The sequence below is a fragment of the Cibotium barometz genome, chromosome 8 (genome assembly GCF_041138505.1).
Source record: "Cibotium barometz isolate CiBa-2024 chromosome 8, ASM4113850v1, whole genome shotgun sequence".
Taxonomy (NCBI): Eukaryota; Viridiplantae; Streptophyta; class Polypodiopsida; order Cyatheales; family Cibotiaceae; genus Cibotium; species Cibotium barometz.
Genome location: NC_141053.1, coordinates 11,690,218 through 11,717,408, shown reverse-complemented (window position 1 = coordinate 11,717,408; position 27,191 = coordinate 11,690,218). Strand labels below are relative to the sequence as shown.

General features: G+C 44.9%; 1 protein-coding gene and 2 pseudogenes across 3 annotated transcripts; 1 reads left to right on the top strand and 2 right to left on the bottom strand.

Moving 5' to 3' along the window:
* The window catches only part of LOC147635899 (uncharacterized), a 146,142-nt pseudogene extending 119,283 nt beyond the window's left edge, over positions 1-26,859 (bottom strand).
* LOC147635901 (uncharacterized) lies at positions 2,340-3,226 on the top strand (annotated as a pseudogene).
* Positions 12,018-16,415, bottom strand: LOC147635900 (uncharacterized). Of its 3 annotated transcripts, none has more exons than XM_086801305.1 (5): positions 15,801-16,415; positions 15,584-15,639; positions 15,400-15,492; positions 13,455-15,309; positions 12,018-13,366 (listed from the first exon to the last, which is right to left on the bottom strand). In XM_086801305.1, exons 1-5 carry the CDS (start codon positions 16,017-16,019, stop codon positions 12,476-12,478), a joined length of 3,114 nt encoding a protein of 1,037 aa, XP_086657431.1. In that variant the 5' UTR covers positions 16,020-16,415; the 3' UTR covers positions 12,018-12,475. The 3 variants fall into 3 exon arrangements, with proteins under 3 accessions (XP_086657431.1, XP_086657432.1, XP_086657433.1); XM_086801306.1 differs by having other exon boundaries at positions 15,584-15,674; positions 15,801-16,234; XM_086801307.1 differs by lacking the exon at positions 15,584-15,639 and having other exon boundaries at positions 15,801-16,370.
* Positions 26,860-27,191: the final 332 nt, after the last annotated feature.

Below are 27,191 nucleotides of genomic sequence, written 5' to 3'. Positions count from 1 at the left end.
AATCCATAGAATGCAAGTAATTGCTGCGTGAATTAGACTTCATTCTCATCTTGACCACAAGACAGCCCAAACTCTCTTTTATAGCCGCCTATGTTGGCATTGCACACATGGAAATCTATGTCTCTAGCACAAGTAGATGATTGGAGTGGAACAAGAAGTCATCAGCATACGAAGGTTTTAAAACCCAGTCATACAAGCATCGGCGAACTGTTGGACTGCAGGCCATGAAAGAATGGCTTTTTGCGGTTTCAACAGCTGGGACAGTGTAGCATGACAAGCCGCATGTGATTCTGTTGCAGCATCCATGTTGATATGGGCGACTTGTTGACATGCAGCACAAGAAGTGTGTCATGTTCACAATCACATCCATATCTCGGGCATGTCCCCCATAAACAGATGAATGTAGAAGATGGAGTTCGAAGACACACGTAAGTAGATGGCATCTCACAAGAACATCTTGCAAGCCTTCATCCTCATCGAAAGGAACATTATATATGTTCTTTAATATTTCGCTCTCCACGTGCCCTAGATCCTTGAATCCGTCGAGAACTTGGTATCTTGCAACCATCTTATGGATCAAGTGATCTTGTAGCTTCTCCATGTGAGCTTGCGCAAAGAGATTAGTGATCTCCAATTGTAAGGTTTGCACCTCACACAATTTATCAATTTGAAACTGCATTAGGTAATGCCATCTGACAAGATTCAAATCGTCTACCGGAATGGAGAGGTGCCCAAGTTTGAAATTCCAATGAGTGCTCTTGGGCTTCCCCACAAATCTAAATGCACATGGGATTGCTCGCTGATTGATAAGACGTAACTGCCTTTGTCTCTTTTGGAAATGATTGCTTGTACTATCCTTGATGGCGTGCCCCATTTTCAGGCGCTTATAATGAACGTGGTTTCTTGATGGCCACATCCGGGTCTTTCGGCATTAGCTTAGGCTTCTTGAGCATCAAATGCATGCAATACCTTGATATCCCTATGTTCACAATCACATCCATATCTCGGGCATGTCTCCCATAAACAGATGAATGTAGAAGATGGAGTTCGAAGACACACGTAAGCAGATGGCATCTCACAAGAACATCTTGCAAGCCTTCATCCTCATCGAAAGGAACATTATATATGTTCTTTAATATTTCGCTCCTCACGTGCCCTAGATCCTTGAATCCGCCGAGAACTTTGTATCTTGCAACCATCTTATGGATCAAGTTATCTTGCAGCTTCTCCATGTGAACTTGTGCAAAGAGATTAGTGATCTCCAATTGTAAGGTTTGCACCTCACACAATTTATCAATTTGAAACTGCATCAGGTAATGCCATCTGACAAGATTCAAGGCGTCTACCAGAATGGAGAGGTGCCCAAGTTTGAAATTCCAATGAGTGCTCTTGGGCTTCCCCACAAATCTAAATGCACATGGGATTCGTTGATTGATAAGATGTAACTGCCTTCGTCTCTTCTGGGAATGATTGCTTGTGTATCCTTGATGGCGTGCCCCATTTTCAGGCGCTTATAATGAACGTGGTTTCTTGATGGCCACATCCGGGTCTTCTGGCATTAGCTTAGGCTTCTTGAGCATCAAATGCATGCAATACCTTGATATCTCTATGTTAACAGTCACATCCATATCCCGGGCATGTCCCCCATAAACAGATGAATGTAGAAGATGGAGTTCGAAGACACACGTAAGCAGATGGCATCTCACAAGAACATCTTGCATCCTCATCGAAAGGAACATTATATATGTTCTTTAATATTTCTCTCCTCAGGTGCCCTAGATCCTTGAATCCGCCGAGAACTTTGTATCTTGCAACCATCTTATGGATCAAGTGATCTTGCAGCTTCTCCATGTGAACTTGCGCAAAGAGATTAGTGATCTCCAATTGTAAGGTTTGCACCTCACACAATTTATCAATTTGAAACTGCATCAGGTAATGCCATCTGACAAGATTCAAGTCGTGGGTCATGGATAAGCTTCGATCTAAAGTGCGCTATTGGAAACTGTCCATGGCCACATGGCCGCTTCATGTTAGATTGAGAATTGTCCAATCCATTGTTATGGCCTACATACAATTTTATTTTCCATTGATATCGTGGACTAAAGTGGCCATCTCTACCTTCATGTCATAAGATTGGAAAGAAGTTCTTTCACAAACACATTGGACATCTATCCTTATTTTCGACGTTCTTTGCAACAGTCCATATATGACTCTTGCAAACTTCGAGATGTGGACGCATCTTGCTTGGATTAGTCAATGTTTCCGATTAGATAGATTGAGCTCTCCTCTAACAATGTATCTCTAGTCTGACATATAGTTGTTTTAAATATATAGATACGATGAGTGACCACACCCGTAAAGTGAAGCTGGCGATCATCAAGACTTTGCTACGAGGCACTGGTGGACTTTCTGGAGATACACTATCAGAGGCCATGGCAGATTATGTGGAGATGGATGATGCAGGTTTAGACAGCGCCATCGAGATTCTTGGGAGATTCAGTATGCCCGTATGACCTGGAGAGGGTACATCCTCCCAGCCACATGCAGGAGTGGAGACTTCTTCTCATGCACACACTACAGCACATCGGTAAGCTTCTCGATTGATAAAATAGTAATGTCATCCTTTTTTTACATATAGAATTCTTAATATATATATCCTTTTGATGTCTTTGTTTGCTTAGGACTCCTATCCCATGTGCATCACATCACGAGAGTCAACGGTTTACTCCTGATGTACCTCCTGGTACTCAGGTGACACCTGATTCACAAGCTAGTGGCCGTTCGTCCCATAGGTATATCTTTTATGGCGATTACGGATTAAATATCAAGTACTTTTTAAGAACTCACATCTCAATATATCGTATGTTTGTATTGCACGTAGGCGTCAGCGGGGAAGAGTAGCACACCACCAGTGCCCCCACCAGTGCCGATGCGCACGTGCACTGGCACTTTGGGTGTCACATGCGACATCACGCTTGACCGGGGTATCCTTCAAGTCAGAGCCGGCATCGCCTTCAGACGTCGGATGAGAGACCTTTGCATGTCTTATCTACAGCGAGTTCATATACCATGGCAGTAAGTATTATTTAACATAAAGAATATGAATTACAGTTTTTTATTTGAATTACTAACTAACTTTATTTTGCAATGGAGAGATCAACTTGAGGATGACAAGAAATATGTCATCAACACACTGGAGACGGAGTTTGGGACAGGATGGAGTTAGAAGTGGTTGCTGAAGCAAATGTGCAAACTCATGAGTCATCGACGCGACAATGCACGGTAAGTAGAGAGAGAGAGAAATGAAACAAAATGAAATGCTATATTTACGTCTTCAAAAGGCCAAAATGACCTATGAGACCAAAAGTTACCACCAGAGAGCTCTGATACCAATGTCAGGTAGAACAGCGGTACTGATGGTTTGCTGCAGAACAAGCATGAGATCATACATATTTGTGGTCTCTCAATCTACGTTCATGAGGCGGCTGACAAGCATGGGGCCCATACTGCTGCCGCATACATCAAAGCTGGGGTGACCATACATCAAAGCTGGGGTGACCATAGTGTCATAGAGAGAGAGAGAGCAGAGCTGGAGCAGCAAATGGGCAGCGTGGGGGGTGCTGTGGCTAAGGGTACTGCGGGTACTCACTGAGGGTGCTGCTGGAACCAGGTTCGTATGTTGTCTCACGTCGAGTTTCAACACATAAAGTGGCCATAGATTGGGCTTTGAGTTTTGATCCTTTAAGTCATTTCTTGCTGCCGCTATGTCTTTCAAGCCAACGAGGTGTTGCCATAACGAATGACCAACGTTCTTGAATATGTGCATAGGATCAAGAAGATGACATATCCTCACATCCTTCCAATATTCCAAAGTATACCATATCGAAGGACTTTGAGCTAGAGCACGTTTTCCTCTCGCTCTCTTCACAATTTGTGAATCACTAAAAACATAATTATTTGGTAAAGATGAGGACTTATCGTGTGTGTAAGTCGAGATGATAATTGTTGGAAACTTAATGCGACTCCATGATAGAGATCATTGGTATAACCTGCACATCATGCTTACACCACACATGCCTACTCTCATGCACAAACTCAAGACATATTCATAATTATGACATAAATTGCATAAGAAATAATCACATCCTAGAATAATGGTGGTCTTGAGCTAGGTGTATAACCGAAAAATTTACCTAAGTCAAGAGTCCGTGTGCAAAGCTGAGAAAATGTCTAAAACCATTGAGTCCAAAGTCCAAACGATTAGGTTATGACCGTATATAAAATTTATCTTTCTCTTCTTTCTTCTTTTTCTTCTTCTTCTTCTCTCTCCTCTGCTTCTTCTCCTTCTTTCTTTTTCTTTTTCTCTTTCTTCTCTCTCCTCCTCTACTTCTCTTTCTTCTCTCTCTTCTTTTCCTCCCACAACCTTTCTCACGCTACCACGCAGTCTCTTTTAATCCCATATGGCATATGTTTGTCTGAAGGAAGGTGTATAAAGGGAAAAAAGAGTGTCTTGTGCCTTTGTCTCTTAACAAGACACCCGAGCTGCACTTGTTACCGTCACCATCGACACGCCAGTGGTGTGGTGTGTCGTCCAACGTTTGCATCCATTGTACCGACGTTTTGAGCCTGTATTCACGAGACGGGGTGTACTTTGGCATTGACTGTCACGCTTAGGCATTCTTGGGCTTCGCGCCACGCTCATCTACTATACCTTCACGCACACATGACCTCTAGTCCCGGGCCATAGTGCCCAACACAAATACATACCTTTTGGGTGGGCAAAGCATACCTTAGGTTCTGATACCACTGAAACGGGAAAGTACATGGAACCTCGGGAAGCGTGCCAATAGAAAAATATAGACACAAGAGAACACCCGATTGGTTCTCAACTACCCCCCCCCCCCAAGCGTGTGCCAAAAAAGCATGTGCAGCACCCAAATGTGCACAAGGGCCAGACGTACAAAAGACACATAATGCAAAGACACAATCCCTTTGTGCTAAGTGAGCTTTGTTATCTCCTTTCTCTTTCTCTTGTGTGTGTGTGTGTCTGTGTGTGTGTGTGTGTGTGTGTGTGTGTGAGAGAGAGAGAGAGAGAGAGAGAGAGAGAGAGAGTGTGTGTGTGTGTGTGTGTAGAGAGTGAGAGAGGTGTTCCATGCAAGGAGGTGTAGCAAAGCTCTTGTTAACAGCAAGAGGAGGCTTAGAAGATTAGAGCTAGCTACCATTGGTAAAGCTTGGAGGTCTCCTAGGCTTGGAAGCAAGGTAAGCATCCCCACGAGGGTTGTTGTCCATTTCCATTCCTACTCGAATGAGAGAGATTTCTTGAAGGGGTTGAAAAACGAGCCATAACACCAAGTTCCATTTCTTCTCTATTCAGGACGAGGAATATAGAAAACTAGTGAAAAAGATCCAAGTATGGAGCAAAGAAAGGTTGGCTGAGATACATCACCTTTGTATCTATGTCCTCGGGAGGGTCGTTGGCTGAATAGACCATTAAAAGTGCCAAGGAACAACCACTCTTGCAGACCCACCGTTTCACTTGAAGAGCTAAAAGGGTTGGTGTAGAAGGTTGGTCTCTGATTCCTTCGAGAGCCACAAGCATACCATTTTGAGCAAATTGTATAGAATGGTTCCGAAAACTGATCAGGGGATCATATTGATACAGCCATTCTTGACCAAGGATCATATCATAATGTGCCAAATTCATGACTTGGAAATCCAATTTGTCACGATAGTGCTGAATTCGAAAGGAGAGGTGTTTGGCAATGGTGTTACACGAGGATGTGGAACCATCAGCAAGCTCTACTTCATAAACAACATTACTTGGAGAAGTCCGAATCTTCAATCTCTGAGTCAAGGTGGTTCCCACAAAATTATGAGAACACCCACTGTCAATGAGCACCTGAATAGGGTGACTGGAAATAGAATCTTGAAGAACCAAAACCTGAGTAGACCGCTGAGGCAACGGTGAAGAGGCAGTTGGTGCTGTAGCAGTAGCGGTAATTACTGAAGCATGTGCAATAGCATGGTGATTAACTGCACGCTTTATGAGTGGGCTGAAAAAAGGGGGGCACACTCACTGGAACAGGGGCTGAGACTGGTGGAGAAACACGGGTAGGAGAGGGCACTATGGACTGAGAGGGTGTATCCTGTAAATAACTGAAGTCATAGGTTTCCTCTGCCATAAGCCGTCGGAGAAGAGGGTAGTGTGTGCCCACGTGATCGGAGAGGTGCTTTTGATCCCGTAAAAAGGGGTATTGGCCCCGGAGGAGTGGAGAGCCCGCAAAAGAATGAAATGGCGGGTTGCTGATATGTTAATACTCCACTTTATGTGAAATGTGTATACTCAAGAAAATGGAAAGATCACACTTGAAGAAGGTTGCCACAATAAATAGTTTTGCTGGAGAAGAAGCACCAAGGTAGTAGCCGTCAAGCCACGGAGAACACCAACTACACGTGGCTGGTACAAACACCAACATAGACCGCAGGAGCCTAGCAATGAAGAAGGCTGCTTTCGAGGAAGGGAGGCGACAGCAAGGCGCGCAGAAGACCAAGGCAAGCGCCGTTTCGTAGAAACCCGTAAGGTAAGTTTATGGTTTTTTTTTTAATATGCGCTGGTCGGCTTGCCGTTGGGTTCTCTTTTTTTTTTTTTAATGCGCTGGTTGGCTGGCCGTTGGGTTCTCTTTTTTTTTTTTTAATGCGCTGGTCGGCTGGCCATTGGGTTCTCTCTTTTTTTTTTCTTAGCGCTGGTGGGTTGCTTTGCGCAAGTCAAGTTGGCGGTTGCCTTTCGCTGGTCGAGTTGCCGTTGGGTGCTGGCTGCCGGCTGCTCACGTGGCTGGTTGACTGGAAGGCTTAAGTATAAGCCTTAAATTATAAGGCTTTTTTTGTGTGAAACGTCACGTTAAAAAAAAACATGAACCGTTGTCTTGTGAACAAGAAAGGTGGCACCCCTTGGCTTGGATAGCGATTCAGCCCGAAAGGATGCGCTCAAGACCTTTAGAGGAATACGGGGCAGTATGCTAGCACATGGATGCAACCCTAGTGTGAGTCTCTGCTTCCCATCGTTTTGTTTTTTTTTAATTTGAGAAAATTGGAAAAAAATGCTTAATCAAGTAAAATTAGCAAAATCGGGTAAAATTAAATGGGGCATTCTCTCTCCTGCTCTTCCATTCAACACTTGCTACACCCAATTTTAGGGTTTGGGCGGGCTGATTTTAGGGTTAGGGTTAGGACTGATTTTAGGGTTAGGGTTAGGGTTTGGGCATCTCACAGGGCGGAAAAAAGTTTGCTCTGATACCACTGTAAAGCTTTTATAGCTTTATTAACATGATTAAGACTTAATTAATAAACATAAGACAAATACTGATAGAAAGATTGAGTTGTTTGCATTGAGACAGGGGCCTTTCTTAAATAGAGGCCGAAAGGGTACAAGTGAAGAGACACATCCCTGGGAAGGGGTGTGGCTCTTGAGTCAACGGTTATGTGACATGTCCTTTGATAGTGACCCATGTGTAAGGGTGTGACCCTTCCCAGGTGTCCTTTCAGTTAATAAGGGATTGAGGAGTAATTAAGGAGAGATTAAGAGAGTTAGTCACAATCGTGACACATACAAGGCCTTACGTAACCTGTAAACCATCCCTTCTAATCCTGGAACAATAAAGCCTGGAGGCTGCTCAACATACACCTCCTCCTGCAGGTCACCATTAAGGAACGCAGATTTTACATCCATTTGATACACAGGCCACCTCTGAGAAGAAGCAAGGGCGTGAACGGTCCGAATCGTGGACATCCGTGCTGTCGGTGTGCAAAGGTATCCTCGTAGTCGATGCGTAGCCGCTGAGCATAACCTTTAGCCACCATTAGGAACTCAATGGAGTCTTCTTGGGCCCTTTTATTTGGCAGTTTAAGGGAGTCAAACCTTTTCTCTTAAGAAGAAACGTTTTCTAATTAGAAGCTTCAAAACGGCTACTTTATTCGAATTTGAATTTTGGGGGGAAAATGGAATTTAAAATCTAGCGGATAAAACCATATCATGTAACATATCTATGGAAAGCTCTTGATGCGTAGATCACGGATCTATAATCTCCGCTCAAATCGGAGCTTGTATGTAGAAGTTATGGAGGTCCGAAAATTGTAAAATTGCCCCCTCCCCTTTTTGGGGGAAAAAGTGCACCCTTTGACTACTCTTACACCTCTCTTACAAACCATTGGTTTTTGCTTACATGGCGAGCTCCTATTTGTCAAAAAGTTAAACGTTTCCATAACCTCATGGCAAATTAAAGGGCCCAAGAAGACTCCATTGAGTTCCTAATGAAGTCTGGCTTTGTGTTTGTCCACCGACCCATCATACGCATATTTGGTCTTAAAGACCCATTTGACACCAATGACTGAGGTACCAACTCCCAAGTGTTGTTCTTCTCGATGGCATCAAGTTCCACCTGCATGGCTTTCCTCCAAGTATCCTGTGAGAGGGCTTCCTTGACGGAAGTGGGCTCCTTGTTCCACAGAATACAAGACATCAGAGCATAGTTTACCTGAAGAAGCTCCGCTGTGTTGCTTTTCTCTCGGACTCTGTGTGATCGTCGAGGGCTGTCCTCTGTGGTCCACTCGGAGGGTAGCTCCGTGACACCTGACTCCCGAAGGGTGTCTAACAACCACCTAGGTACTCGAACAGATCGTGGAGCCTCCTATGGTCGCAGGGCTCTACTCCAGCTGCGGGCTTAACCTCTTGTACTGATTGAGGTTGATCAACTGGAATAATGGTCTGGGAATCATCATCAGACTCCTCTGGATCTCCAAGAAGTGGCGGCTCCTCGATAGTGGATACCGGAACATGCTCGTCAAAGACCACATCCCCGCTGACAACAATCTCGTTCCTGTCTGGATCATACAATCTGTATCCCTTGGAAAGAGAATTATACCCCACAAATACAAGCTTGCGAGACTTGGAGTCAAGCTTCCCCCTCTGCTTCTTCGGAATATGTACATACGCATCACTCCCAAAAACACGAAAGTGTGAGACATCAAGTTTCCTGCCAAAGTATGCCTCAAATGGAGTCATATGGGGTACTGAAGTCGTCGGAGATCGGTTGAGGGTATGGACAACCATTGCCACAACCTCTCCCCAAAGTGGACGAGGAAGATCACGATGCTCCAGCATGGTCCTCGCCATCTCCACCACAGTCCTGTTCTTGCCTTCGACAACTCCATTCTTCGAAGGCGATTCTGTATCGGCCAGTTCCCTTTTGATGCCATGATCTGCACAAAATCTGAGAAATACAGTCGAGGAGAATTCACCTCCTTTGTCAGCCCTGAGAGTCTTTACCTGAAATCCAGACTCTTTCTCCACCATCACGTGCCAATCCTTGAACCGTGCAAAAGCTTGGTCCTTCTCGTAAAGAAAGTAGACCCGCGTGAATCTGGTACAATCATCAACAAGCAGCATAAAGTAGAGAGATGCTCCCAAAGATGGTGTCTGCTGAGGTCCACACAAATCAGTGTGAATCAGCTCCAATGGTTTCGAAGCCCGCCTGGAAGCCTGCTTCGGAAAGGATTCCCTGTGCTGCTTACCACGTATGCAAGAACTACAACGCCCTTGCCTACTGCCAACATCTGGCAAGCCAACCACCATCTGGTCTCGAAAAGCTCGTCGCAATTCAGAAAAGATTCCTTGTGCTGCTTACCACATATGCAAGAACTGCAACGCCCTTGCCTACTGCCAACATCTGGCAAGCCAACCACCATCTGGTCTCGGAAAGCTCACCGCAATGCATCCACATTTAAGTGGCCAAAACGAAAGTGCCACAAATCTCCGACCTGAGAACCTGTTAACGAGGAGAGTGCAGAGAGCTTGTAGATACCATTCTCCACACCGCCTTCCCAAACAACCTAGCCAGTCTCACGGTCCCGTAGAGCAACTGAATGCTCCTCAAATTCCACCCGAAAGCCAGTCTTGCATATTTCATGCACTAAAACCCAGAGCAGGGACATAAAGAACACAAGAAGCATGCTTGCTCCCCTTGCCGTCGGGAATAATCTCCATCCGACCCTCACTATGTATCAGAATAGTGGAGTTGTCGCCAATAAAGATGCGACCTGACTGCCGTTTCAGATCCAAAAAGAAGTCACAGGACGGAGTCATGTGCCCGGAAGCACCACTGCCAAGAATCCATTCCCAGGTATCCTTCGCGGTGAAGCCAACGGCCTCCTCGCTCGAAGACGATGAAACGTCGGAGTCCATCATCTCTAAGTGCACAAATGCCGGAGTCTTTGCAGCTGAGGCTGAGAAATCAGCACTCTTCCCTGTCCGCTTAGGACACTTCCTCCAATAGTGGCGTTTCTCGCCACAATCATTGCAGGATCTTTCGGCCTTCAGCTTCTCTCGTTCTGAGTCAGGCTTCTTCTCAGAAGACTTCTCCGGTGAAGCCTTCCCTTTGCCCTTATTGTTATTCCGGCCTTTCGACCGTTGGCCAGTTAAGGCCTCCGAACCGCCGCTGTGAGGAGGGTTCGTGAAACGTTCCTCCTGGTCCAAGACCATTGGCACAAGCTCCTCCCAGGTAATGGTGCTGAGCCTGCCACTCGTAATCAACGAGGAGTAGAAAGCAAAATACTGAGCAGGTAAGTGGGACATCAAAGTGATGGCCATGTCTTCAGATGATATCTCCTTCCCAACCTGGAGGACTTCCTGCTGAAGGACCTGCAGCTTGTTAATGTGTTCCCGCATCGTCGAGGACTTTGCAGGGTTCATAACCCGCATCTACACTTCCAAGGAGATCCTTTTCATGGGTGATACCCTGTTATAAAGAGAAGCCAAGTGCTCCCATATGCCTCTAGCCAGCATCATGTGCTTTACATGATTGATCACTTGTGGTGTGCAGTTGAGAAAAATAAATGGCCGGACCCTGGCATTGACACGATCCCACATGTGTGCCTGTGCCTCTCGGTCCTTCTTCATCGACAGTAACTCCCCTTCCTCTGCTTCCGGCCGGGAAACCCCAATGACAATGAAATCAGCAAGGTCATATGACTCCAACAATCATAACCTTCCAGATGCCGTAGTTCCCGTCCAACGACGGTCCACAAGGAACGTGGGGAGAGTCGGAATCTTTACATGCTTCTCAGCCATCTCTAGTAAATCTGACACCGCGGGGATGAAACTGAAAAAGGGTGGGTAGGTGGGAAAAAAAACTCTAAAACCTGCAAGTGGCTGTCCAGCACCTTAGCCCGCCTTCCTCTTGCAACTTCTCTTCCCGAACAGTCCAATACAGTCCACCAATCAGCAACCTAACTATCCCCCTCTTGCTCAAAAAACTCCCAAGATCTATCACAAGCCTAGGGCTCTGATACCATGTTAAAATATGCAACGAAAGTGATAACCAAACTTGGGTTCACAAGAGCAAGTAGAGTGCAGAAAATAGACAGCACGAGAGACACAGAGAAATAGGCGTGTAAACTCTTCTCTATACACAAGATCCCGCACAAAACTGAATGATACAATGGTGAGGAGCATGGGGCCTATTTATATGCCCCATGGATGCAGTCGGCCAGCGCATGAGGCTCTCCACGACTGCATAAAGCAGTCGGCCAGCACAACAGATGTCTCCACGACTGAGTAAAACAGGTCGGCCAGCATAGAATATCTCCACGACTGTGTAAAACAGGTCGGCCAGCATCAGCACCTCCACGATTGCAGAATAGGCAGTCGGCCAGCCACCATGGGCTCCTGCCAATCATCTGGCATCCATCCACACCATGGAAAAATGGGGAAAAAATACAGGGAGTGAGGAAAAATGATAAAACACCTATACAGGGCGGGCACACCCACAACAGAGGCCCTGGTGTATAAAAATAGACAGGAGATGACTTCTAACAACCTCCTCACTCGTGGAGCATACAGTACACGCAGATCCTCTCGAAGGACTGCAAGACAGTTGCCAAGCAAGATTAGGCTAGTGGTTGGATTGAATACATTTTCAACTATCACCATATGGTCATTTAAAATATTCCTTGGAACATACTTCTTTGAAACAGGGGATGTTGTGACATTGTTTTGTAAGAAGACAAACAAAACAAAATTTGAATCAACTTTTTGAGATGGTAGGGAATGGCAGAAAGGAATGCCTATTCTTCTTCCATCAAAAGAATGCTGGACTGTATTGTAATCCTTCTAAGTCCAAAGCCCCCTAATGTACTGATCAAGATAGACATTAACCTACTGCCTAAAAGAGTAGTAGAGAGTCACATGGACCTGCTACCTATATCACAAATTTTCTAGACTAACAAACACCTTGCCAGCCTCACCGTCTCCGTGTACAACCAGTGTCCTAAAACAAGTTTTTCAATGCTGACGAAAGACAAAGCAGTATGATTTACAACCTTGAGACAGATCCTACCAGGTACTCAACTTCCCTCTCTGCTTAAGGAATGGTGGATTAGATACAACTTGACTGGCCGGTAAAAGCCGAAGCACACCTCAATTTTACCTTCTAACCCGCTTCCGGGATGGATTGGGTGCTGCTTCTTCTTTTGCTTTCTGTGAGCCTTGATGCTGAGAATGCTTCGGCGGACGACCAACCCCTCTCTTTAAGGGCTCTTGGGTAATATTTGGAGCAGATTTGGTCTTGCGACCACTGCGTTCCACACCTTTGTCTGATGCAATTGCTGGCATTTTAGATATAATGCCTGCCTTTTCAGAACCACCTTTTCTATTGACCATGCTCTCAGCCAATCTCTCTTTGACCTTGCTGTCTTTAGTAATAGTGGCTGTTGCTTTATTTGGTCCCAGTGTTCTTGGTTCATTTGCTTTCTCCATGGCAACAGAGCCGAATTTTATACTATCAGATCCACTAGGGGTTGTCTCATTGTCCGGCACCCTTCTGACATCGAAGCTGCTCCCAACTTTTATGTCACCGATGGCTTTCTCTGCCCTTGGTCCCTCGTCCAGTCGAATTGCAATATTTTGATGGCCACGGCTGTCCACACTTGTGCTAACATCAGACTGCTTGAGTGCCAGGTCTCTGGGTGTGTCCACTGTGGATAGCATGTTAAGCCCTTTCCTCCTTCCCTGCTTTGCTGCTAGAAGCTGTCCGGCTTTCCCAGAGTCCCGCCTTCTAAAGGAAGGTCCCTCTTGTTTTAGGAGAGCCTCAGTTTCAAAAACAAATCCCATCTCTTTCAATATACACTCTCGGAGCCCTGAGGCAGCTACAGACTCCGGAGAGTCCCTTGGATAGTACACCAAGGCATTACCAACCATAAGCAATAAGTCCCGAAAGAAGTGTAAGCTTCCAGAATACTGGCCCTCTTCCAATTTGGCTCGAATCATTCCCAAGTCTACAGGCGCCCGAATCAGAAGGTAATACCTTCGATTGTCCTGCACAACAAAAGTAGCAGACTTAGAGCTTCAGCCATTCAAAAGCAGGAAAGATAGCAAACACCGCTTTCTGAACAGACATTTTTACCTGGCTCTCTTGATTGTGCTTGAATAAAGAGGCACACTTGTGGGCAGAGACAGTCCTAAGACACTCCAACAGTGGAATAAGCTTTCCAGCTACTTTGGGCTCCCTCCTGTTCCTCCTGCTCATTGGGGAGATATCCTCATTGCCATCCACGAAAGAGCCCATTTCGCTTTTCTCGAATCTACTATCTCCAGAGAACCTCTCCATCTGGTGCCATGCTTCTGTGTCATCATCATTCCCTTCCTTGCCTCCCGGGGCATGCATGCTTTCACTGGCTTCATTGCTGGTAGTCATTGATTCTGTTTTTACAGAGGACTCCACTTGTGTCAAGAGATTTGTTGCAGCTCTCTCTTCTTCAAAATCTTTTGTGATGGACTTAGTTGATTTCCGTTTGCTTCCCCGGCCTGTTAATCTCCCTGTCTTTCTAGCTGGCTCTGTTTCTTTATCAACCACTTCCGCAGACTCCCCCCAGACCTCATGTAGAAGTGAGTTCTCAGTGGAGCTGGTACTACAGTTTTTCACATCAAGTTTCAAAGGTCCAAGAATGGTGGTAGCAGGCTCCCTTGAGGCCAAACTCTGATGGCCACCTTTGATCTCGAGCGCAGCTGATTCGGGCACTGCATCTTCTGAGGTAAGCATCTCTATCTTCACCTTGCTGGCTGAAGGTTCTTGGCAGGGATTCTTGGCAGGCACCACTTCCTGATGTTTGCCTTCTGTGCTGTCTGCCGATTCTACAGGCAGGCTTTGCTTAGCTTTAGGGACAACCTTCTCACCTGACGATCTGCCCACCAAGCGCTTATCTTGCAGGCAAGTTTCCCCATCTGAACCCAGGCTTCTACCAAGACATCGTCTGCGCTTCAACAATGATGACTTGAGCCTAGGAGAGCACAAACTCTCCGAATCATCTGATTTTGTGTCGCCGTCATCTTCAGCATTTTTTGGGGGCATATCTTCACCTTTCTCAACCTTCTCACACTCTTTAATGTCCAAGGCCTCCAATGATTGTGAAACCACAGGTCTAACAGTATCATCATCTTGTACAGCAAGCATTGGACTCCCTGACCTTTCAGGCACCCCACTTGCCCCTCGAAGATTGCCATCTACCGTCATGTCAGTTAGTATACAATTAGCTTGTTTGGTTTGTCTGGCAGAGGCCGTGTCACTGCTTTCACGCAGCTGACTGCTGACACCAGCATCACAGTTCCTTGAAAGGATCTCCGCTGTGTTACTCTCATCGCCACCCACATCTTGTTCAACCTTCACAGAGACCACCGCTCTCTTCCCCTCCGCTGTGACAACAGGGTGTTCCCTCAATCCATTGTCATGAATTCCCACCTCTTGATCCAAAACCACATTCCCTTCATAACTTTTGGTTTTGTCAACTCGGACCATGCTCTCTAACATTCCAAGGTGTTCTCCTTGTTTCTTGTGAGATCTCCCCTCAACAAGGGCCCCCTGCTCTGAAGCAACCTCCTCACCACCATTAGGCTGCATCGTGGCACGACTTGGGGCCTCCCCACCATTGGGCTGCGCCGTGGGGAGACCAGGGGCCTCGCTATTTGGCTGTGCTGTGGTAGCACCAGGGTTTAGCTGTGCTATGGTGGAACTAGCGTCTGGCTGCACTGTGGCAGGACCGCCGGTATTGGGCCGAATAGAAATGTGATTGGACGCCTCACCAGAGGCTGGTGCTGTGTGACTGCATGACTTCTGAGGATCAACAGCTGACTCATCAGCAACCACACTGCGGCCAGATTCAGACGAGCCACTTGGTGTTTTTGCAGATTCCTTTGCTACCAGCCCTGAGACAAGGCTCTTTTCTTTTTCTGATTGCAACCTTTTGATCTTATTCTCGAGTGACCTGACAAAAACATATGGCCGAGGAGATTAAGGGGGATTTTTTATTTTTTTTTAAAGAAAAACAGAAAAGCAAAAAGTTTCACAAGCCTACCCAATCGAGTTATCATAGTGCTCGAGCTCCCGCCTGAGATGTGCGACTCTGAGCCTGCGCAACTCCTCAAACCAAGGCATGTCATTACCCTCTCTGCAAAAAAGGCGAGAAAACAAGACACACTTAGCCCCCTCCATCGATCTGAGGGTAAAAAGAATATGTGACAACAATCGGTAGGCAATACCTCCCCCCATCCGAGCCAAACCGAAGCTTGATGGCCTGATACTCTGCTCTGCAGGCCTGGAAAAAGAAAGACTTTGAGTCTCTCTCAGGCCCTGTGTATTTTAGGGTTAGTTCAAGAAAGCTCAGTGCTTTTTAGGGTTGGGACAAGAAAGCCAAAAACCCTGGCACTTTTGCCTTCTTTAGGTTAGGGTTGAAAGCAGAGACAGAGAGAAGCTCACCTCTGGCGTGAAGGAGAAGCTGGCTCTAGCTCGAGACTGAAGCTCTGCAGAGACGAGGGTCCAGTTATCGGCCCCGTGCTTCTGCACGGCGCTGGCCAGGAGGAGCGCTTCCCAAGTGCCCCAGGGGTTAATATTAGGGTTACTGTGGGTGTTGTAAAGGGCTTGTTGCTCTTGTTGGTGGTGGTGATGCTGCTGCAGCAGATCTGTTGAAGCAGCCATTTATTCCACGCGGTTATGCATCATCAACCATAGCCTCTTCGCACAGATCTGCCCATGATGATCTTCTTGGAAGCGCACAGACACACACAGGGATTAATCACACTTAGGGTTCCGTGTTAAGCTTTGGGTTGTAGATTTGATCTCTTATGGTGGGTTTGTTTCTTTCTTTCTTTCGTTTTTTCAGTGTGTGCAGAGACGAGATCCAGCAGCGGAAAGAAGCGATAGAAATCAAAAGAGCGGGAGATAGACGACAAAGGGTTTGGACACCCACCACCTGCGGGCAGACACACTGCGCGCAATGTGGGCGGCCGCCCATATCTCGTCACCCACTTATTAACTCTGTAAAAGGGCGGTTTTGCTCTCTGATCTTAACAAACTTAGGTGTTTATATGAGATAAATGCCTATGTATTTGAAAACTAAATATACTTGGACTTTCATTACTGTTATTGCAAAAGATGGCATGTCTCGATGCCTTTGTATAAGGTAGAGAGTTTATTCAATGGGTGATGTGAGGTGTATGTTCTATATACATATATCCAATTTATGCTGTGAGATGAAGGTTATATGAAATTGCATGGGATACATTTAATTTACTTCAAATACACACACTTGTATGAATGCATGTACACGTTTACACACACGCCCACATTCCAATGATAGCTTATCTTCACCAACTTAGGTTTTTAAAATAAACACCTTAGTTTTAATTCTCTTTTGGCGGTACCCATTTTATGGGGCAATACCACTCTGGTATGGCCTGGCAAACCGTCATGGCGGAGCTCTACACAAAAATCGTTGAAGGATCCTCCTTTAATGGCATACAGCGGTGTTAGTTGGCTTCCACAGCTCCATGGCGAGTATAAAATGGCTAGCATGCATACTCACTTAGCATGTTGTGTCTTACTGGTTTTTTTGGCATGACGATGGTGTTAGCTTCTACTGGGAGTTTGTCTTCTCAGCTATCATCTCAATCCATCTCTCAGTGAATATGATGAGTTCATAGAGGCAAAATCTATCTCCATCTATCTCTCATCCCTATTTATCTACATCTCCACCTAGTTTGTATCTCTCTCTCTCTCTCTCTCTCTCTCTCTCTCTCTCTCTCTCTCTCTCTCTCTCTCTCTCTCTCTCTCTCACACACACACACACACACACACACATCCCCCTTTCAAGCCATTGTCTCAATCCATCTCTCTCTTGTTTTAGTACATATCTCTCTCAATCCATCAATTCTGAGAGCTACCATGCCCACTAGAATCAGTACCAAAATAAACTCTTTTCCTCATTTTTTGCAAGTTATAGGAGGTTGTTTTGTTGCAAAATCAACTCTTTTCCTAAAAAAAATTCAAGCTATAGGAGGTTGTTTTGTTGCCATTGGATAGGTTTTCTAAGAGTTGCAAATTTATGTAGGAAGCTATAGGAAGTTGTTTTGTTGCTATTGGATAGGTTTTTTGAGAGTTGTAGATTTATGTAGGAAAAGGAGCCATTTCAATGAAGATAGACATCCACCAATATTCTTCTTTGAATATGGTCCTTGTCGGTAACCTTAGTTAGGAACTTTGCTCCATGCTTTAAGTGGCACCCATCTACCCAATATGCTTCTTTGAATATGGTCCTCATCAGTAACCTTAGTTAGAAGCTTTGCTCCATGCTTCTTTGAATATGGTCCTCATCAGTAACCTTAGTTAGAAGCTTTGCTCCATGCTTAAGTGGCACCCATCTACCCAATAGCTCTACTTTTATATTGAAACACTTAAAGGCCCATTTGTCTTTTTTTTTTGCTTTCTTTCCATAATAAATGGGAGATTCAAAAGGACTTCATTTATGTTGGTTGGCATTAGGCTATAGGCTAGTTTGTTGGTTATGTTGATATGGCCATATGACAATAATTAGGCTAGCTTATTGGTCATGTTAATGTGGCCATATGATAATAACTCCTTGGAATAACTTTAATTAAACTCAACATTTTATGAAGCCACAATGCATCAAATACAAACCATTGAAGTAGGTAAGAGGTAGCTTTCATGTCCCTTTTTTTATTGTGCTTGTCTGTGGAATGGTAGGTACACGGATGCATTTAATTGTATTTTCTCTTACAAAGTCTTTGATTGCTTTATATACATGAGACTTATATGCCTCTCTACAAAAGAATAAAACACTCAAAAAATCCAACAAAATAACTTTAAAAAGAATCCACCAAAATCACACATGAACTATCTACATTCATATTGCTTTATTCCATTACTCCCATGACATTTTGTGCACTCTTGCCGCACATGTCGGAGCTAGGGACTTGCCAAGCACCGTGTGCGAGCCACCACGAATGGCTGCAAGCACAAGCAAGCTCAAAACAGGGAGCAATGGTGTGTCACTCACCGCTCAGCAGACCGCCGTTCGTGAAGGATTCTCGCGTCGCGTCGCTGCCATGCCACCACGCAATGCTCGATCGCTACACTCTCTCTCTCTCTCTCTCTCTCTCTCTCTCTCTCACACACACACACACACACACACACACACACACACACACACTGGAGAAGGAGATGGAGAAGATGAAGCAAGAGCACTCCTTGTATTCAACACTCAGAGAATGAGAGGTTTTAGGTTACATTTGACTTTTATATGTGACCTGGCCGTTCACACATGGGCACCCACACATGGCCGACCGATCCTAACCCTTATCCTGATGAAATTCGAGGTGCACCTCTCATCGGTGATTACTCAATCCCCTTACCCTTTACATGTGGTGCCGACAAGCCCAGCCCATGACTCAGAATACGTAAAATAATTATATGACGTAAAAAGTAATACGTCTCAATGTGGGTATTGACAAGGGTAATGTGTAGAGCGTGCAGAAACTTCTATATCAACGTGTGAATGGCATGAGGAGCTAGAAGCTTCTTGTGACTCCCCCCTTCCTGAGCTAGGTGGTATCGATCGATATCATTTGAGAATCCAAACTAGCTTTGGAAGAAGTGGTGTGGAGTACTCCGTTACCTTTCCCTTACCACGGTCTTGAATTATCGTTGGGGTGGCAACATTTAGCTTACAAGATTTTGCAGGCGATGCAGAGGATTTCAGCTTATGTTTAGGGACCCAAATCTGGTCATTCCCTTCGTAGTACCCTTGGGCGAATCCAACGTGATGTTACTTTGCTGCTTTCCTACTACGAGGCTTCTTGTTTGAACGAGATTGAGCAGTAGAGGTAGCCGTTAACGAAGCTTTTGGGACCCATTTGTATGTACTCTTCGGTAAAGTAAGTGGAGCCTTGGGGACCACACTGCCTGTCTCCACTCTTGGCGTTGAAGCGTTAGAGGGGTGGCAAACAATCAAAGATGGTGTAGCCACTTGACTTTGTGATTTTTCCTTATCTAGCATTTTGTCCAGAGTTGATGGCTTAGGTGCGAGACCTTGAGTGGTCAGGCTGAGAGCTACTGGTTCTTGCGTTGTAATTCGCCTAGTTGCCCAATCAATATTGCACTTGGTGGCTAACATCCATTTGCGCCCTAAGTTTACAGTTCCCTCCATGGTACCAGCAGGCATAACTAAAAAGCTTTGAACCGCATTCCCTTTGTCATAGGCAACAGGAGTGTGCAGAATTCCCGAGACAGTGGTTTTCTTCTTATTGATATCCTTAACTTGGATGGTACTCTTGGATAAGGGTGGTTTTCCAAGTTGACACCACACTCCATATGACAGCAAATTGTGTTGAGCTCCTGTATCCAATAATGCATTATATAGCACCTTTGTCATAGGCAACAGGAGTGTGCAGAATTCCCGAGACAGTGGTTTTCTTCTTATTGATACCCTTAACTTGGATGGTACTCTTGGATAAGGGTGGTTTTCCAAGTTGACACCACACTATGACAGCAAATTGTGTTGAGCTCCCGTATCCAATAATGCATTATATAGCACCTTCTCGTAAGGACTCTGTAGCTCAATTGGGTATCGTAGAGGCGGGTCAGATTCTAGTGAATCCTCCTCTGCCTCCTCGAAAAATGCTTGCATAATCCCCAAGTTGGCCTCTCGTTGGCGCCTAACACGCTGCTGACATTCTTTAGCTTCAACTCTCGCTTGTATCTTCTTAAGCTCAGCCTGTTCTTTAGCTGCCTTCTTCTGATGGATTGCATGTAATTCCTCTTGGCTTAGGGGGTCATAGTATCTTTTGAATTTACTCCCATTGAGGAATCCAACGCTTTCAACTCCGTCGAGAGTCTCCACTCGGATGGTACCTTGCGGGGTAATTTCACATACTCTGTACGGTCCCTTACTAGCATATTTTAGCTTCTTCTTTTTGTTACGCACTCCATACATCATGACTTTATCCCCAACTTTGATGTCCTTGTTTTTCAGGTGGCGATCAAACCATTTCTTCCTTCTATCCTTCTCTACAAGGGCCACCAATTGTCTTTCTTCGTCTAACCGCTCAAGGATATACAAACACTCTACTAAGGGATTACCATCCCAGCCCTCTTGAGTAGCAACATGAAGACTAGGAATGACAAATTGCCACGGCATGACTGCTTCTTGGCCATATACCATCTTGAATGGTGTGCAATTAATAGCCACTTTGTACACATTATGATAGGCCCATAAAGCTAACGTAAGCTTTAGATCCCAATCCGTGCGATGAGCCTTAACTATCTTTGTCAGAATAGAGATTAAGGTCTTGTTGGTACTCTCGACTTGGCCATTCGCTTGCGGCCGGATAATAAGGAGTAGAATTATAATGGGATATCATGAAATTTGTTGTTTGTGAGCTCCTTAATCACTTCATTTATAAAATGCGTACCATTGTCGCTCACAAGTTCAAAAGGACAACCGAAGCGTGTGATTATATTTTCAAAGAGGAACTTGGATGTTGTCCTCGCATTTGCCTTACGTGTCGCTTTTGCTTCAGCCCATTTGGTCACATAGTCAATGGCCACAATAATATAGCGAGATTGTGTGTTACAGGCCGCTGGGCTAATTGGACCTATAAAGTCTAAACCCCACTTTTCAAACGGTTGGTTTACTTTAATTAGATGTAGGGGCATCTGATCTTTCTGCTTCTTGTAGCATTGGCATTCATCACAACCCTTCACAAAAAGTGATGCATCTTGGAACATAGTGGGTCCCCAATACCCTAATTGCAATATCTTTCACGCAGTTAAGTCTCCTGAAAGTGACCACCGGCTACGCCCATATGTGCCTCTTGCAAAATATATAGATACTCATCCTCTCGGGCATAACGCCTAAGAACGTCATCCTTTCCTCTTTTATAAAGAGTCCTGGCCATTAGGCAATAGGGTTCACATTCCTTGATGAGCTTTCAAGCTAGATCTTTACGAAGCTCTTTGGGTGGAAAACCATTAACCAAGAAGTTAACAATCTTCTCACTCCATTCAGGCATTGTCTCCACCATGAACAAGGAAGTGTCAGGTAAGTCATCATCAACTCCCGTAGGAGCTTTACCATTAGGTATGTGAGACAAATGATCAGCCATGACATGTTTTTTGCCAGGTCTCACAACAACAGTGAAATCAAACTCAAGAAGACATAGAAAACAAACTTGGTGGCAAGAAGGTAATAACGAAATTTCTTTACTGCATATATCATTGCCAACCCTTCTTGCTCCGTAGTGGTGTAGTTCATTTCAGCATCCTTCAACTAGAGACTGGCAAAGCTAATGGGGTAGTCTAGTTTATGTTCTCCAGGTTGAGTTAGTACACACCCAATAGCAAAGTTTGATGCATCAATATGCACATGGAAGATTAAATCCCAGTTAGGCATTCGCAAGATTGGAGCACTCTCGCCAGGGCCTTCTTTAATAACTCATATGCACGGTCACAATCTTCGGTCCAAATAAACTCGATGAGAAGCTTGTACAATGATCGAGCTATCTCAGCGAAGAATAAAATAAACCTTCGATAATAACCAACATAGCCCATAAAGCGCTGGACTCCCTTATAGTTGGTGGGTGGGGGCAATTCCAGAATTACCTTGATTTTACTTTCGTCGGTGGAAATCCCATTTTTGGACACTATATGCCATAGAATAACTCCGTGTTTAACCCAGAATTGGCATTTGAAAGGATTCAATGAGATGCGATATAATCTACACCTTTCGTAAACACATCAAGTGCTCGTCCCAAGAGGAATGAACACAAAGATCATCTAAGAAGGCTTCACAAAAGTCCCTTAGGTATTCCTTAAAGGCTGTGTTTATCAATCGTTGGAATGTTGCAGGTGCATTGGTTAAGCCAAAGGCCATGACGCGAAAGGCAAACACTCCAAACTCCGTTATAAAAGTTGTTTTAGCTTGGTCCTCTATTGCAATTGTGATCTGATTATAACCAGAGTACTCGTCTAAAAAGCTATAAGCCTCCTTGCCTGCAACTCTTTCAAGCACATGTTCCGAATACGGCAAGGGGTAATGATCTCTTCTGGTGGTGGCTGCATTAACCTTTTTCGCACACTCTGAGTTTCCCATTTTTCTTTGGTACAATGACTATCGGAGAAACCTATTCTGAGTGCTCAATAGGGTATATGAATCCACATTTTATAAGCTTTTCAATTTCCTCTTGTACAATCTTTGCATACTTAGGATTCATTGGGTAGGGACATTGCTGGACTGGTTTAGCAGTGCTAATCATTGGAATTGTGTGTTGCACCACAGAGGGTGGAACACCCTTCATATCATGGTATGTCCAAGCAAATATGTCCTTGAATTCTTTAAGAAGCATCTTAACTGTAGCTTCTTTTGTCTTGGTGAGGTCTTGAGCAATAAAAACTGGTTTAGACTCCTCACCACCTGGATCTGCTAGTTCTATCTCCTTAACTACCGCCGGGCCATCGTAGACACCACTACTCCCATTGGGGTAGGCGTTCGTTGGGCTTTTGTGTAGACGACTTTACGTTCCTCCATGGTAAAAGATTTGAAATGCTCGGGTGCGGGGTGTAAGTCTACCGGTTCTTGTTGTGCCATGCTTTTTTCTTTAAATTCCGCTTCCTTTTGTTGCTGAGCTAACTCTCGGTTTTGACGCCTTCTCGCAGTACGACTTAGTTTCGGCTTCTCTTTGATTTCTAATTGGGCGATGTCATGAGGTTGCGGACTACACCACATGACACTTTGGAGTTATTCTCCCCAATTATCCACTAACTTCCCCGATGAGCGTCATATGCTCCTACATAACTAAGCCATTCTACAGTGGATCTCTCTTTGTTTATTCTAGCTCGATAGCATTGTCACTTATGTCTCGTCTTCTTCTTACCTAGTTTCTGATTTTTGTTTATATCAGATTCAGACTCACTTGATCGATCTTCACTTGTGTCCCCCTCACTCTCGGATGAACTGCAAGAGGTTACTGTCCTAGGCCTTGAGCACGTGGCTTCCAGACTTGGGTGAATATTCAATTCATACCCCCTATCAGGCTCAGAGTCAGTTTCTTCTTGAGATTCAGACTCGGAGCCGCATTGGTCAGAGTCTTCGCTACTTTCAGTGTCAAGGGAGTTTGCCACTTTCTTGCCATTAGTGCATAACACCTATCATGTTTACTGGCACTAATGGTGGCATATCTTGCCCCTCAGGTGTTACCCAACTTGTGCCTCTATTTCCCCATGTGTCTATGGTTTCCGCTAGGTGTACCCAATCTACGTTATCTGACTCAGTCATGCCCGGTAGGACATCCATATAAGGAGAATCTTCCCCATCATTGGTCTCTTTTTTGCATGTACAGCAATACTTTAATGGGGCTGAGTGAATAGTGGTATCAATGATAACCTTGCTTCCTAAAGGATGCGCGCGACCATTCTCAAGATCAACTCGAATGACAGAGTCCTGGAATTGTAAGTAGACATGGTTTTTCGACTAGTCATGCACCATTTGTGCTTCCCTCATGAAAGGACGTCCTAAGATCATTTGATATGACATAGGATGCTTAGAGAAATCCATTACAATGAAGGTATGCCTTACCTCGTATCCCAGAACCTTGATCTTAAGGTCCCTTAGCATTCCAATAGGTTTAGCTATAGTTCCTTTTGCCATCTTAACCACTATGTTTGTGACTTCTAGGTGAGGTCTTTCCATAGATTCCCAGCAGTTTTTATCACAATGATCACTTCAGCACCACCATCAAGGATTCCCTTTAGAGTTAATCCCTTGGTAGTAATGGGGAGGGTTGCATTAGATTCGTCACCTTCAAAGTACTGTCCCAACTTATTAACAGGTATTTCAACGATCGAGTCTTCATCTAGGTTGGGCTGTAGATCCAAATGTTCCTCCACATCTTGAAGCGTGTCGGGTCTATCCATATTTGCAAATTATGGTAACCCCACCTTCAGTTCTCCATTGAGAAATGCCCGAAGAGCTAAGAATAGCTCAAGATCTCCGTATAACTTGGATATGATCGTGGTTTTGATTTCAGAGGACATGAAATCCATTAGTTTGGACACATTCAACGGTACTTTTTGAGATATCGGCCCTTGACTAGGGACTCGTGAAGATGGAATCGCTTCCTCTTCGATGGGGTCAGACATTCCCTCACTAAACATTCTTTCAAGCAAGAAGGGTGTCTGCCCACTTCCTGATGTCCTATCCTCACTTTCTTCCTGAATGATACTAGGTATAGCTAACGGTTTATGGCTCCTGTGAGGCTGAACTTGTGTAGGAAACATTGTGTCTAGGATCTTGATTTTTCTAGGTTCTGGCTCCAGTTCTCTTTGTGTTTCTTCCACCAAACCCCTTAAGTGTTGCACTCTTTCAATCTCCTCTACTGGGTTTGGGTAAGTCCTAATCTTTTTCTTGAGGGTTTTTGGCCCACACGGCTTGTCTTTGAGAGTCTCAGTCCAGCCTGGGTAGCTGAGAGGGCATTAGCTAACTTGGTTGTGGGGCAGGAGGAGTTTCCTTTTGTTTCCTCCGATTTATGTCTTTGCTTGATTCTCCTTCGTTGCGCTTCCGAGTGGGTTCCTCCCTTAAAGTAGTGGCTTTGGTCTCCATGGTTTCTATTGAATCAGAATTATCTTCAGGATCATTCATATACACAGGGTCATCTCCTGTCCCTGGAGTCATTTCAAACGTATCAATCCCATATGGAACAATGGGGTCTATATCCTCTTCATAATCCCCACACGCACTATGTGACTCACAGCCCATCTAGTTTATAGGGGTAACCCTCGACGAATGCGGAGGTTGTGGTCCTAGCACTGGCAGTGGTAACGGCACGACTGGACTAAATTTGGGTTCCTTGGAACTATGTGTTGTGACGGTTGCTCGACAGGTGTGGTGCAGGCATCAGTGCGGGTACTTGAGGTGTGTTTGACCAGGCTAGTGGTGCCTGATTTGCTAACATACACTTAAGTACTAGAAAATCCTTAGATTGATGGCCATACTTACCACATGTATTGCAAGTCCCATTGAATTTAACTCTGAATGTGGGACATTCACTCGTGCTATGTGGTCCTAAGCAAACCGAACACCATTGTTGCTCTCTTCTTGGGTATATATGGCTATTTTGAGGAGCTCGATTACCCCTTCATGGAGAGCCTTAGTAAGGTCAGCTATGGACATTTCGGATATCTTGGGCTCCTTGTTGGCAATAGGTTTTACAGTCATTGGCTCGTACCCAGATACTTGCGAACTAACAGACTTTGTCTCCGAAGACACCTTTTTACCTGCAAATCATCAAGTTGTCTTCTAACTGGATTGCATTGGCAGTGACTGCTTTCCACGTCGTAAGACCTCTAATGACTAGGCCATTGTATATGTCCTCATGGCACAATCCTTGGTTGAATCTATCAAGAAGTTGGTTGTTATTGAAGCGCTCATCATCGAGATTACAACGAGAATTTAGATGCTTTAGTCGACTAATAAAGTCTCTCACTGACTCTCCTTCCTCGCGTTCGGCTTTTTGGAGTTGAGATGCTACACCCCAAAGCACACCCTCACGTATGTATTCTTTCAAGAACAATCTCGTGAGAGTGGGATAGTGAGTACGCTCTTCAACCCTTAAAGTTCGATACCAATCTCTGGATTTTCCACTCAAGGTTAAGCCTAAGGCTTTACACTTATGTAGCTCATTGTGCTCTTCCAAGGAATCACACACATGTTCAAAAACTTTAATGTGCTTCCTAACATCTTCGTTACCACTGAAGTTCTGAGTGAGCTTGGCAACTTGTGCCGCCTTGCTTCTAGGCTCTCTCTCAGGTATGCCATGCATGTTCTCCGCAATAGATTGTCCGATCATTTGAGCAAACGCTGCTAGATCACCTAAGTGAGCAGGCATAGCTGGTGGAGGCACTTCTGGGATGGCTTGGTTGACAGGAGTTGGCATTGGTCTTGGTATGTATGCAGCTGACGCAGGATATGATATGTGACTAGGCATATCTCCTCTTGGATAAGGGTTCTGATAAGGCATTCGTGGAGCATATGCCATTGGCATAACAGGAGGCGTAGGAGCTACATGAGCATGAGTAGCGATAGGTACATATGGTCGATATGCACTGGTATGCATTATTGTAGATATTGTACCACTAGGTAGCGGTGTTGTACTAAAACTACAGTGGTAACGGGTGCACTTTCCGTCATGCTCATCATCAGAGTAAACATTGTGGATTCCCTAATGGAAAGTTGAGCCAAAGTTGGAAAGCTAAAGTTACTGCTCGTGGGCTCAACCTGCATTGAGACTCCAGGCAAAACAACATACGAAGGATCCACGGGACTCACCGAGGGAGTCTCTAATTGCGACAGGGTTGGTTGTTTAGCCTTGACCGTATCCAAAAATATCATAGGGCCAGTTGAAACTAGGTTCACTCCCCTATTCTGCCTCTCGAATTGGATAATTCTATGGATAACTTCACATATCATTTGTTGTTGTTCATCTAGATTAGTGGCACTAGATGGAGATCGTATGACTTCTAACCAACCTACATGGTATGTGTAACCCATGTATATGTCAGTGAGAGTCTCCGTGTGTAGGTCATATTCCCAATTTTCATTGAGAAATATCCCATCTAAACTTGGCATGCCAAAAGGTTCTCTCAAAGTGGACGCAATGTCACTTCTTGTGGTTTGACTTCTAGGGACCTCTACTTTAGGAAGAGCGTCAGAAGGTGGTAGCTCAGTAGGGCCTTCATTAAATGAAGTGGGTTGAATATCCACATGGACACTCTTTGGGAGGGCAGGGTCTACATGAGATG